The sequence below is a fragment of the Mesoplodon mirus genome, assembly GCF_964341445.2.
Source record: "Mesoplodon mirus genome assembly, chromosome: 7".
Lineage (NCBI taxonomy): Eukaryota > Metazoa > Chordata > Mammalia > Artiodactyla > Ziphiidae > Mesoplodon > Mesoplodon mirus.
The window spans coordinates 120571336-120584974 of record NC_138983.1 but is presented as its reverse complement, the minus strand read 5'-3'; the positions used below and the strand labels follow the sequence as shown (position 1 = coordinate 120584974).

At 46.3% G+C, this 13639-nt stretch overlaps 1 protein-coding gene across 3 annotated transcripts in view; it reads right to left on the bottom strand.

The window, feature by feature from the left end:
* Positions 1–486: 486 nt before the first annotated feature.
* SIK2 (salt inducible kinase 2) overlaps positions 487–13639 on the bottom strand; it is a 128027-nt gene continuing 114874 nt past the window's right edge. Inside the window, exons 10-15 of one of the 3 annotated variants that reach the window (XM_082626960.1) lie at positions 7263–7503; positions 6506–6790; positions 6197–6360; positions 5318–5428; positions 4508–4599; positions 487–3798 (exon numbers count right to left, since the gene is read on the bottom strand). In XM_082626960.1, coding sequence (XP_082483086.1) covers positions 3216–3798; positions 4508–4599; positions 5318–5428; positions 6197–6360; positions 6506–6790; positions 7263–7503 — 1476 coding nt within the window. In that variant the 3' untranslated portion in view covers positions 487–3215. The remainder of the gene's footprint in view (positions 3799–4507; positions 4600–5317; positions 5429–6196; positions 6361–6505; positions 6791–7262; positions 7504–13639) is intronic. The other 2 variants (XM_082626962.1, XM_082626961.1) reach the window with 2 other exon arrangements.

The following is a 13639-nucleotide window of genomic DNA, read 5'->3' as shown; positions in this document are numbered from 1 at the left end:
CTCCCTCCCCATAAGGGCACGGGCCCCCCACGACTCTGAGGTGAGGGCTGCCTTTGGTCCCGAGCGCGGGCTCCTGCAGTCCCGCCTGACTGACTCGGGACACCGCTTCAACACTCTCAGGAAGAAAGGGACTCTTTCTCCTTCCTTGGAGACAAAGTTGGATGCAGAAAGGCAGGAGTCCTTTAGTGCCACCTCCTAGTCCTCCTTGGTGGGCCCCAGATGCTTCCCCTTACGTGGAGGCTGGAGGGTCCTCCTCTGTGTTCCCAGGGCAGCAAGAGGGCGGGGCGGGCCTGGGCGGGGCCGAGGCGGCAGGGGACAGTCAGCGCAGCTCACCAGTTTCAAGTGGAACATCCACCCTCCCTGCTGCGCTAACGTGCTGTTTGCCTTACAGGGACCAGCAATATCAGCTGCATGTAAATACCAGAGACACACTCGCCCAACTGGAAATCTCAGAGCTAGTGCACTTTCCCCAAAGCAGAGATTAATACCCCTGGGTTAAAAACAAAGAAACAAACAATAGAGTACCACACATATTGCACTTTTTTGCTGAATGAAATTTTTACCTCACGTTCATCTCACCAAAGTCTCTTCAGAGGAGCCCGGTTTACAAGGTATTAAAGCTAATGGTTATTATACAGTAGTGTACACACTGCTAATGTGGAACAGACTGGAAAGAAGGTCATTATTTCAAAGTACCTCTAGTACTAAGCCTTCGTAGTGTTACTTTAGTATCTGTGAAGAGAAAACTGCCTGGAGGCTCACATCGGCCGCTCACTAGTCGGGGGACGGAGCAACGGCGATGGTCAGACGGGGCTGGGAAAACACCTGACGGACGGACGGCACCAGTCTCCTCTCGCCAGCTTACGTTTCAGCAAATACAGATTGTTATGGAATTTATTGATTTCCGCTTGAAATAAATGAGAAAAGCAAACAGGAGCTTACAACATAGTCCAGCAGGATGGGTCATGCCATTCACCCCGCTGTCGTCGGCCGGCCTGAACAGACCCGCCACGGCTGGGTGCTCCCCAGTGTCTACCTCTGGGGCCTCGACCCTCCCGGGGCCTCTCCCGCCTCATCTGTCGGCCCAGCCGTCCTGCCGTAGCTCCCGGCTTTCCTGGGCTCAGTGGCTCATGGCCCTGTGGGGGGGCAGGCATCGATGCCCATGTGGGACTCTGCCATTCCGGGGACTCTGACCTGAGCGGCCCCCGTTTTCAATCTGGAAGGCATTTTAATTTCATAAATATTATAGTGCTTCTGTAGAACATTTTGGGAAAAACATGCTTCTGTCTAAACAAATCAAGCCCTGTTTTATAACTGCCTTATTTTGCAAAGACTTAAAACAGGTTAGAGATCTTAATGAAAGGATCTCTTACATGAAATGATGTTGTCTATTTCATGAAATCATCAATCTTCAGCATGAGGAGGCATAAACAACCCGTAGAAGGAACCTAATTCTTTCTTCCTGGGTTTTCACTGCGTGTCGTCAAATCACAAAAATGAGTCCTCCACACCACCCTTCCTTGCTCACACCCAGAGGCCGACCCCAAGCAGAGGGCCTCTGCGGAGCGTCCTGACACCAAGAGGAGCCAGGACAGAACCCCTAGACCTTCCATGTTTCTCCCCACCTGCCTGGACACGTACGACAAAGAGGAAAGGCAACTTAAAGGTGTTTTCTAGATGCAGCATCAGTGTAGTATCTCTCTTCTTTGTGCTTTAAGGAAGATGCTTTGTGCTTAACGCATTCATCTGCTGATAGGACAAGCCATTCTAAAGGACAGAAACGATAGTCTTTGTAAATAACACTGAATTTGTAACACTTGGATGTTACTGTCCAGATGACAGATTACTCCTTACTTCTAAGTATACAGTCAACTAGCCGTAGCATCTTTTTAACTTATTCTGATGATTGGATCGTTAAGGGTTAATAATATACACTGTGTTTGGCAGATGATCTGCTTAAATGGTTAACACCTCTGTGGTCTTTTGAATATTGCTGTAATACTTGAACATTTCATTGCAAGTCAAAACTCTAAGGAAATTAAGGATGTGATTCCCACATGGTGGAAAACAAACTCTGAAGTGACTTTGGATTTAGCATCGACATAAATGGAAAACTGTTGGTTTCTACAGAAAAGAAATCATTAAAGCATGATCTGGGGGGAAAAGGCACAGCACTACCACTTCACATGGGAGATAAAAGTTCATTTTTCTCATCCTTAAAATTTCTAAGCCCTATATGAAACTGTCCAAATATACAAAGCTCAGTAAACGACTAGCAACATCTAGTGTAAAGTCAAAGTAGTTATTACATTTTAAAAGAGACGCTAGGTCCTCTAAAGACCAACTGCCCCAAATCAGAAGTCTCCACAGAAGACTGTGCAGGAAGAGCCCGTCTTCCCCGGCCCGAGCAGGGCTGCTGCTCTCGACGGTTTCTTGAGTTTCCTGCCCCTGGTCTCCACTGCGGTGCATCTCTTGGTTCCACAGGCGACATCTTTGGAGCTCTGAGGCACTGACACTCTGTGACCCAGGGCACCTTCTGAAGAGGTGTGTCACCTATTCTCAGATGGAGGTGACTGCCAGTCTCAGGGGTCAGTACCCACTGTTACTCAGTGGACCCTGAAACAAAGCTCACGCTCTTACCGCTTGGCAGTGATCTTGGGGACAACTTGCATCAGCAGCTTAGAACTTATGATTCACTGACAAAGTACAACTTTCTTTTATTTCCTGTGCATCAAATTTCATTATGTATTCTTGATTTGCCTTTAAGGAACATGCTGTTGCTTGGTTTCAGTGAAAAATGTATTGCCTTTTTTTTTTTTTTTTTTGCCTATACATAACGGCACACATTTTTTCCTGCTTTCACCAAGGTTTCCCTCGATAATGAACTGATATAGTTCTGTGTAAAACCTAGGTCTGGATGTCTTCTTCTTATAAAACTTTTGTTGGTGGCTCTGATGAGAGCTTGCTCCACTTGACCTAAGGGCATGAGCTGCAGCCTACAGCTATGTTCCAGCACTTGCCACACAAAACCGTGGTGGGACGGAGCCATGAGGAAGCAACCACCACCCGGCCAGGCCCTCTGATTCCAGTTGGGTGACTTGACTTTTTCCCCATCAGGGAGAGGGGGGGAAAATAAGTTTTAAATGGAAAAGGCTGGAATAAAAATAGAAATACACACTCTCTTCACCTGACCCGCCTCACTTCCTGCGCTGAGGTTAATTTACCAGGACGTAGCCACTGTGCTGTGGGTCCACGGCTTCCAGCATTTCACAATCAAAGAGTCCAGGGAACTCCGAGAGCGCTAGAGGGTCGTAGCTGGAGGGGGCCTCCTGCAGTCCTGAGCTCCTGGGACAGCCCGGTGCCGCCAGGCCGCTCTGCTGGGCTCCATCCAGGGAGTACTGACAGGGACTGGGGCTGTCTGGCTCGGGGGAGGCCGCGCCTGGCAGCTCGCAAGTCTGATAGGAGAACTGTAAGGGTGCCCGGGCGGCCCCTGAGTGCTGCGGTGGCGGTGGCGGGGGAGCAGCCCGGGGACCTGGCGAGGCGGACAGCGGCTGCAGCCCCATCTCCCGGTACTGGCTGAGGAAAGGGCTGTACTGCATTTGCTCCGAGGCAGGCTCCAGGACGGGGCTCAGGGGCTGGGTCAGGCTGAAGGGCGGCGGCGGCGGCGGCGGCTGGGACGGCGGCGGCGTCTCCTGGTGGGGACGGGGCTGTGGGTACGAGCTCTCTGCTATCTGCATCTGATTAAAATATGCCTGCAGCTGAGACTGTTTCTGGAGGAAGAGCCGCTTCTGTTGGAGTCTAAGTTGGCAATACCAAAAGAAAGAATTTTAAATCTTCTTCAGTGATGGCAATTTTAATGTAAATCCAGTATCAGTCATTAGTGTCCGTCCTCCCACTTCTCTCTTTCCCACGGCAGGAGAAAAAAAAAAAAAGTGGGGGTAGGAACCAGTCATGTTTGGTTTCTTAAACCCAATCTTATTCTTTGTCCCCCAATTCTGGCTGATCCCTCAGTGCTCAAATGAACACGAATTCCTTTTCTCTAAGACTCTTTTTTCCTCCCTGTGAAACAAGAGGCTGATTTCCCAACTGGAGTGTTTTGAAGCGGGGTTGACACCTTGGTCTCTGTGGGTGTCTGTAGGTTGATGGATTAGGGTAGTTCTACCTTGGCCAAGATGTTGCTACTAGTGAGGCCTGGGGGCACGGGATTACACAAGGGAGGATGGAGGCCTTCTCTCCAGTATAACCCACTTAAACTGCAGCAGCTCACGGATCCTGAGAGCTTAGGTCTATTCATAGCCCAAAGGGGAAACACTGGGAGAAAAAGAAAACAAAGCACGCTTAGGGCTGCTACTTCCTGACAGGCCTATAGTCCATGGACAGTGGAATATCCACGTTAGCGTACTGAAACCTGTTTTCCTGGTAGAGGCAAATACTAGGGGAAAGGACGACATACCCAGCTTGTCTGCCACAAAGGAAGTGATTTCTCTGGCCAACCACCATCTCTCACCTGTGTTCTTGCAGCTGCTGTTCAAGGCTCCGTGGTGGTTCTTTACAATAAAGCTGACAGGTGTTCTGGGCTTTTGACAAAAGGCTGGGCTTCTGGAAGAGCAGAAAAATACAAGCGTGACATGGTGTCATCTAGGACGCGGTCATTAGACTGTACTTCTGCCTGGAGGACGAAGCCAAGTGAGTCCTCCAGAATCTGCGCAGGATGCAGGGACTGACACTTGCTCGTTGAGACCCTGGGAGAACCTGTGGCCCAGCAGCATTGGGTCAGCAGGCCTGGGCTGTCTCAGCTCTAACCTGCTTCACTTTTCTGTCTCTAAAAGTCCTCTAGGACCGGGAGGCTCATGGAGACTAAAAACAATGAGAAAAGTGGAGTTAGATCTATAGCAAAGGCCACGGCGCCTGCTGAGTGAACAAACGATTCATTGTCTATGGGATCCATGTTGTATCATTTTTAAAGATTTTTGGGCACCAACAGAGAGTTGATAGTACATTTTTTGCTGACTTGAGATTTCCATTTTATTTATTATTCACTAACAGGTAAAGAAGCCAGGGTTCCCTTTCCTCCTGCTCAGTGGCAGTACCCTTTCCTGGGGTCTGAGGACAGACCTTTTCTGCTGCCAACACAGAGCATAAGGCTAAGTCTGAACATGTTTCTAGAAACTACAAGTGCAGAGTCAGACCTACCTGCCTATAAAGGAATTAAGCAGCTGCCCTAAAAAAAATACCAAGCAAAACAGGTTCCTGCTTTGCAGAAAGGCAGATTCGGGATGAACAAAGTGAGCTGGAGCAACAAGGGGGAGGATCCCACCTGGAGTCTGTGCTGCAGATACTGGGCTTCCAGGCTGTGCCGCTGGGAGAGCTGAGGGCGCGTGCTGCCCGGGAGCGCGGACACGCTCTTCTGCTGAGGAGGAGCTTCCTCCTGAGGAGCAAGGGGTGGAAACACTTTCAATTTCCCACGTGGGAGAAAGTTTCAAATCTCAGTTTAAGCACCCTGGCACATGTCCAAGGGGAACTCCAGCTCTGTTAAGACATGCTCCTCAATGCTTTTACAGTAACTAGTAGGCTGAGGGTTAATCCCTTTGCAGAAAGCGTATACATGCATTACCTGTAGTAAACGATTGCCTAGTCAGTACTGGAGCGAAGGCCCCTGATGTCAACAGAAGGTTATTCCCTTCCTGTGGGCATCAAATGCTATAATAGCCCTGATGTACTGAAAATGGGCTCAAATAAAACGTATTAAATAAACAGCAATATTTTTTGTATTTTTAGCACAAATAATTCACTTATAATATTTAGTGAAGTGATATCACATCAAAAATAGTGGCAACAAGCTTCTCATTTGTACTCTTATTTGTAATTTCTGTGTGTGTGCGCATGAAGGGAGGGGAGTTCAAGGGAGACTCTTAAGGGGTATAATTCACATAAAATCTGCCCTAGGAACCGAGCATCGCTTGACAGCGTCCAAGCCTCCACGTGGTACCGATCACCTGGGCCAGCATGGAAGGGTCTAACCCAACCTGTCGGGCAGATGGCAGCAACAAGGAAGGCCTTCAGGCCGTGGTCTTTCCAAAAGAACCCTGTTTGCTCCAGGACTGGAGTAAATCCTCTAAATGAAATGACACACCATCAGGACGAACGGATGCCTTATTCTCACCTAGCCACTGTGGGCAGGGCCCAGAGCACGCACCTGAGGGCAACTGCTGCCCAGGTCCTGCAGCTGAGGAGCAGGCGGTGCCAGGTTAGGGTCTGCCTCTGAGCCCAGGTGCTCATAGAGCAACTGCACTTTGTTCAACTCTAGGATTCCTTTGGTTCTAGCCAGATTCTGAAGATGCTGTCGAAATGCTACAATTCCTGAAAGAAAGAACAACGACCAAACAGTTTAAATAAAACACAAGGCCTTTCAGTGACCAGAGGTATGGAACCAACATGGCAACAAACCCCATCCAGTCGTACAACACAAGAGCCGTAGGAGCCAGCAGAGAAGGCAGGCAGTCACCTTGGGTGAGGGAAGTGTCTGACGCCCGGCGGCCCTCTCTGAAGCTCACTGGAGACCTGTTGTGGGCCTCTCGTTTCTGGGAGCTCAGAGCCTGCATGGTGGGGTTGGCAGGTCTCAGGCTCACGAAGGGAGACGTCATGCGGGGTGAGGCCTGATTGGCTAACATGATGTCCTTAAGGGAAGGGTTGTCCTCAAGAAAGTGCAGGTCCCTCTGAACAGACCCCATATCATACTCAGAGTCCACACTGTCAAGGGAGGGGTTGTCACTCATGGAGAAAAGTTTCCCTTCAAGAGAAAAGACAAAACAAAACACAACACCAATATGACCACCAATCAATCGCAACTTCTTGGAACAGGGGATACAAAGCATAACCAGCTTGAGTTTTCCACAGCAACAGTGTCCTTAATTTCCAACCAAAATATCTTTTCAGAACTTTTTTACATGCCAATTTAATCAGTTTCGAATTTTGTGGTGAAAACACTCCAGAACCTGTACCCATAAGATCTGGGCCACTCCCAAAGAGCCAGAGTCCTTGATGAGTCACATCGCACTCGGATGAAACTGGGCGTCAGGGGAGGCCACTCAGAGACGTTTCATTTTAATCTCTGAGAGCTGCTGAGCAGGCCTAATCTTAACTCCTGCTGCATGTGGTCCACAAAGAAACAAGACATAGGCAACATTCCAGGGGCTGGTTGGTATCATTCCTGTTTCTTGGAGAAGACTCAAGATGCCGGGAAAACCCAGGCCAGCACTTACTGGAAAGCGTACCTGAACCAGGCATCACGGCCAGCTGATTGGTCACTTCCGACAGAGTGTGCCGCCTCTGCCCGCCGCGTGTGGACTGGAAGGCGCCCAGGGCCCGCCCGGGGTCTTCCTCGGCCTCTCCTTCTGTCTCCAGCCCTTCATCAATGGAGGTCTCCATCACGTCGCTGGGCAGTGACTGGCATCCCTTCCTCGCCAGGACGGGGGGCACAGGGTCCAGGAGACAGCCGTTTACCTAAATGTCAGCGTGAGAGGGATGTGAGAGGAGCTATCAGTCACTGCTCTGCTAAGACACTTGAAGAATCCACAAAGGCAAAAATGTCAAGACCTCTGGCCAATTAGAAATTAAGTAAAATAGTAAAAATGTACATATTGGTTACTAATGACAACCATGTAGATTAGAAGTTAAGGCAAGTCAACCGCAGCCCTTAAGAGACAGAAGCCCATTATGACCCAAACTGGCACTGCCTCCCAGGTTTCTCTGAGTCATCACGATTACAATGAACAATTTTTTTTAGTGGTTTCCAGATGAATAGGGTGTATTAGCTTGAGGCCTACCAGTTATTATTATTTTTTTAAATAAGGGAAATGAAGAGGGGGAAGATGAGACTTAGAAAAAAGAAAACAAAACCAACTGCACGGCTCATAGCTAAGAGTAGTCACCAGCATTCTTCTGACGTTCAACCACAGAACATACTGGAAGGCTCTACACATACTTCTATATTCATAACTTAAGTACCTGCACATTGGATTTAGTCTTTAATTGGTTCTATGTGCCTAAGGAATGGAAAAAAGAATTCTTTCAAGACGGACATACCACAAAAAGGAGTGAAAACAAAATTCAAATGGCAAACAGCCAAAGCCTTCCATTATAGAATAACAAATGACTCACAGGCCCCAAATTCCAGCAGAGGTTAAGGAGCAGCAGCGCTCTGAACTCCCTCCGCTCCAGCAACACACACAGTATCTACGCTGCCTATCCCACGGGATGAGCTCAGCACAGCTCCTGGGTGACAGCGTCGCCTTCCTCTGCAGTTGCCAAGCAAACCACCTTGGGGGGGCAGACACAGCCCACAGAGGGGAGCTGTGCTTGCGAGTTCTTCTGGCTGGTAAAAAGCCCCAATGAGGAGGCAATTATTTACCTCATTACCTTAACTATCCCCCCGTGGAAATCAATCCAGTTTTCTCCTATGAATAGCTGCTCAGGAACAGCCAGGCCTAAGGCTGAGCTCCCAGCAGTACTTTCACCTGGAATACACCGGGGAGCGCTATTGTTTCCTTTGGAAGCAGGAGAGGCTCATGTATGTGAGAGGTGACGTGGGACATCGCTATGCCAGACACAGGAAACTTTCCTCTTATGGCAACCAATCTGAAGGCGCTGAGAGGCCCTTTATTTGGAGAGGGAGACTTGGGTGACTCAGATCGTTGTTTGCTTGGGGGAGGGGATGGTTATTCCATAAAATCTGTTCTGGGGCTGTAGCCATTACTTGGATAAAGCAGCTAATGCACTACAGGGTTTTAAAGTGACAAGTGGCCATTTAATGCTTTCTTCCTAGACTAAGACCAATCTTCTCCATGGCACTAGAAAACAAAAACTCTGAAATCTGGCCAGCAACAATTATGCTCCCCTCCAACCATCCCCAGATGAGTGTTCCCTTTTTGACTGAACTTAAAAGTTTTCTTGTAGGGAAGAATGGTGGTTTGGGGACTTACCATTCATGACTCTACGCTACGTTCCTTAACTGTCTACGAGTATAATTCTCTAAGACTAGCCAAGGATGATTTGGAAATGAATAAAAAAACAACAGAGAGAAGACTGTTATCAAGTAAATATCTACTGAGCATCTTTACATTTTATAGCGTATGTCAAAATTTTGTCAGATATTTCTTTCAAGAAATATTTTGCAAGTACCGCCTTACAACCATGCCTTTCTTTCCTTAGTAGAGAAAGGCCACTTTTTTTCTGAGTACTCAAAAAACCTTGCAGTCTCCCCAAGTTTACTATTTTTCTTAAATTGTCTGCTTATAAATTTATTTCCTCATCTAGACTACAAGAAGAATTTTTATCGTTCATTTAACAATGTTTACTGAATTCAGTTTCACCCTGGGACAGGTAGATGCCAATGATCTGGTTTTTCAGGTGATGCTTGGTGATGACTGAATCAGAAAACGCCGTGGTGACCCTTTCATAGCTAAGAGGTATGAGCAGAAAGCTGCTCTAGAGCTCATTCAGTTTACAGATGTGAACGCTTCCACTTCTAAGATCAGTTCCTGAAACAGGTGATAATCATGCCACCTTTGCCTGCCAGTTTACCCAGGGACTTGATATAACAAATTAAACTCTAGGATTTTGTGACTGTAACATGGGCTGATCTATCTTAGTGACCTAAGCTGCTAGAAATGAGATTTTTTGCTCTAGGAAACAATCCAGGCTAACTGTAAACTCTAAGACTGCAAAATACAATATGGGTGGGTAAAACGTACATTTTCCAACACAGTGTTTTTGCCTTTCCTTAAAGTTCAGGAGATCACTTCCCTTCTGATAAGAGATCTCAGATGCAGTAGATAGCATATATGTAGGAGTCAGCCTCTCAGAAACTCCACCACTAACTGATAATACCCCTGAGCTTACCACATACACAAGATTCTAGCACAGGAGACTGCTAGACTGTTATGGACTGAATGTTTGTATCTCCCCTTAGATTCATATATTGAAGCCCTAACGTCAGTGTGGCTATATTGGAGATGGAGCCCCTAAAGAGCTGACTAACACGGTAGACTAATGTACAGTACTAGCCAGTGAGCCTGGAGGCTGGGAATGTGCCTTATTTAATTTGTATCCTAAGTGCCTGGCAAGTTTGGCATATATTGAAGAGGCTCAAACCTCAGCTCCATCACTTATTAGGCAAGTTGCTTAACTTCTATAAAGCTCTTTTTTTTTTTTCACTTGTAAAATGGGAGTAAAGTTGTTTGGGAGGATTAACTAAAACACTGTGTATATTAACATTATTTCTGGACCAAAGAGAATGCTATTTTATAACAATAAAGAATTTTTAAAGCATGAGAATAAAACAACATTTTCTTTTAAAGCATTTTTACCATCTTGAGGCAAACTAAACAAATAACCAGGTGAGGAAGGAAAGCACTAGATAACCCCAGTTCCAGAAATTTATCCCAGGGAAATAATAAAAGGTGTAGTCAAAAATTTAGACACAGGGATATTCACCTGAAGCATATGTAAGGAAGCAAAAAATATTAAAGTACCTGATGTCCCAAAATAGAAGAGTAGTTAAATAAGGGTGCATCTAATACAATATATTAGTCAGTTGTTAAATATAACTCATGCTTTCAAAGAAGATTTCATGGTATGGGAAAAATGCTTATGATATTATATTACGTAAAAGCAAGGTACAAAATTACATATAATAGAATAAAATTTTGTTTTAACAAGTCTACCTACGTACTGAATCACCCTATACTCATCCACCCACCCATCCATCTATCCATCCATCTATAACCTATTCTAAGGAAATGTGTCAAAATGGGCTTACCTTGGGGGACTATGGATAAATTAAGTTTTTCCTTTATCCCTCTTTGAATTTTCCATGTGTGATTCTGACTGGTTTGATGTCTTTTAATTATAAATTTAAAAATCCAAAGTCAGAAGTAAAAGTACAACTTCTCCCCTTTACAAAGTCTTAGAGGTTAACACAATTAAGAGTTTTTGATGAATATCCTTCTTAGATCTTTTGTCATGTGTACTACCTTTATAATTTAAAAAAGGTATTAAAAATGTCAATAGACATGAACAGCTCTACTACACTTGCACTTTCATAGTTTAGTTTCACAGTTCTCTTCCACTATCCGGAACATGGAGATGGTAAATTGGAAAATCCTTTTCTCATAGAACTTTAATAAAATGTTAAAAGTGACTGAAGTGTCCGTATGTGTGTGTATGTATAAAGTCCATTATTCCCAAAGAAACTCTCAAAAGTGAGAGACTGACCCTACTGGGCTTGCATCTGCTCCTGTATGGGCTCTGTACCACCTGGGGGCTCAGTTACTGCTCAGAGTTAGGTGACTGCCTCAGAAAGGTGCTATTTTGGGAGCAATCCCAAACCCATGTTTCAATGCAGACTTCCTGAGGGGTTTTACTGATCAGTTTAAGTTGAAGACTTGTGGGAGAGAAGGAGAAGCGAAACCTCCGAGGCGCACAATATCTGCCACCGATTGTGAGCAGAAATGACTGAGCAACACATGCAGTTACGGGGCATCCTTTAGACGACAACAAATAGGTGTTAGAGGAAATGCATATGAAGCAAGACCGACAACAAAGGGCTAGTATCTCTGTCTGACGGTTTTGTGTGTGTGCGTTTATTTATGGGCCCCAGAGAAAGAGGTGCCAGGGAGGGAAGAGGCACAAAGAGTACTGCTGACATAAATGAAACGGTGTGCAAATAAGACCAACGGATGTCTACAGCCTGGCTGAGTGCCAGGGTGGCCCTGCCAGTGTGGGTGGCCAGTTCCAGCATGGCATTGCTCTTCCTACAAATGCAAATATGCCATCTAGCTTCTGTCTATATCTTTCACAAAATCATTCATTTCCTGTCTGTTTCCTAGTTACGGTAACAATCACAAGCTTTAAAAATAGCTTGCCCTATATAATACGGCAGACAGTGCCCAATCTGTGTTTCGGGCCTGAGGCCCTCATAGCCAAGCTTTAAGCAGACTGCATTTTAATTTTTTCAAGGGGATTAGATTTTAAAAATAAATGAGTGATGTTGCCTCAATTTATGTCTAAATTTCTGGGTGAGAATGTAATAGCAGTTTATGAGGATTTGAACATGCTAGGCAACCACAGGCAGAGGAACAGACTGTCCACAGGAAGTGGCCTTGTCCTCAGGGACAGGGACACTAACTCCTCCGGGTCAGGAACCCGGCTTCACACCTGCTTGGGGCAGCCCAGCATCAAGGTGCCTTGACTACGCTGTAGTCATTACTCATTACTTAACTTCTGAATCAGCTCTACCTCCAGAGCTCCCTATTTCTGAAACTGCTGTTCACCTTCCTGATCATCGAGGCTCAAAACACTGTTATCGGTCTGGACTTCTTTTCTCTGGACCCTAACAGTCTATCAGTTTTATCTGTGCAATCTCATTTATACCATCCCCTCCTCTCCAGTTTCACGGGCACCATCCTAGCTCAAGCCCTCGTCACCTCCCCTGACACACACTCTAACCTTCTACTGTGCTTGTCACCAGTCTCTCTCCTATCCAATGCAGGCTACGGACCCTTCCAGGTTCATTTCTGAAGCACAATATGGATCATGGTGTTTCCTTATCAAAAAATCTCCGATTGTGTCCTACTACCTTGGAGAAGGTCCATTTGGAAAAAACTCTTTTTTTACAATTTAATTTTATTTATTCGGTCGCGCCAGGTCTTAGTTGTGGCAGGTGGGGTCCTTAGTTGCGGCTCGTCGGCTCCTTGGTTGTGGCACGTGGATTCCTTAGTCGTGGCTCAAGGGCTCCTTAGTTGTGGCTCGCCGGCTCCTTAGTTGCGGCATGTGAACTCTTAGTTGCGGCATGCATGTGGGATCTAGTTTCTTGACCAGGGACTGAACCCAGGCCCCCTGCATTGGAGGCGGGGAGTCCCAACCACTGTGCCACCAGGGCAGTCCCAAAAACTCTCTTTATTAAAAAAAAAAAATTTATTTATTTATTTGGCTGCACCGGGTCTTAGTTGTGGCATGTGGGATCTAGTTCCGTGACCAGGGATCGAACCTGGGCCCCCTCCATTGAGAGTGTGGAGTCTTAACCGCTGGACTACCAGGGAAGTCCCAGAAAAAACTCTCTTGATAATACTGAAACACGTTCCCGTGTTGAGAGCCCCAACCTAGAGAAAGCGTCTATCCCTTGGCTTGCCATTCAAAGCAAGGCTATTTGTCTTTATTTTGTACAACTTCCCTTCACATGCCCTCTCCCTCAGCCACACTGAGCTCCTGCTCTGACTTAGAGGGACCCAGGCTTTCCTGACGTTTGCTGCTGCTCAGGCCTTTCCCTCCACCGAGATATCACACCCTAGTTTCCATCCACCCTGATTCTGCCCTCCTCCCACTTCCCAGCTCTGACAGTTAAACCAAAGACATTCCCGATCAAATGAACTAAAAGCAACTCCCCCGTCTCCTTCTAGTCTTGTAGCACTTTTATTTTTTTATCTCTTTAAGGGACCAATTATGTTTTATCAATTTATTCAGTACCTGGCACATTACCTTTAGTTAAGCTTCATGTCTCTTCTGCTAGACTACAAACTTTGAGGCAGAACTAATGTCTGAGTCATCTTTTTATTACCTAACGAGGCTAAAAAGACAGGAA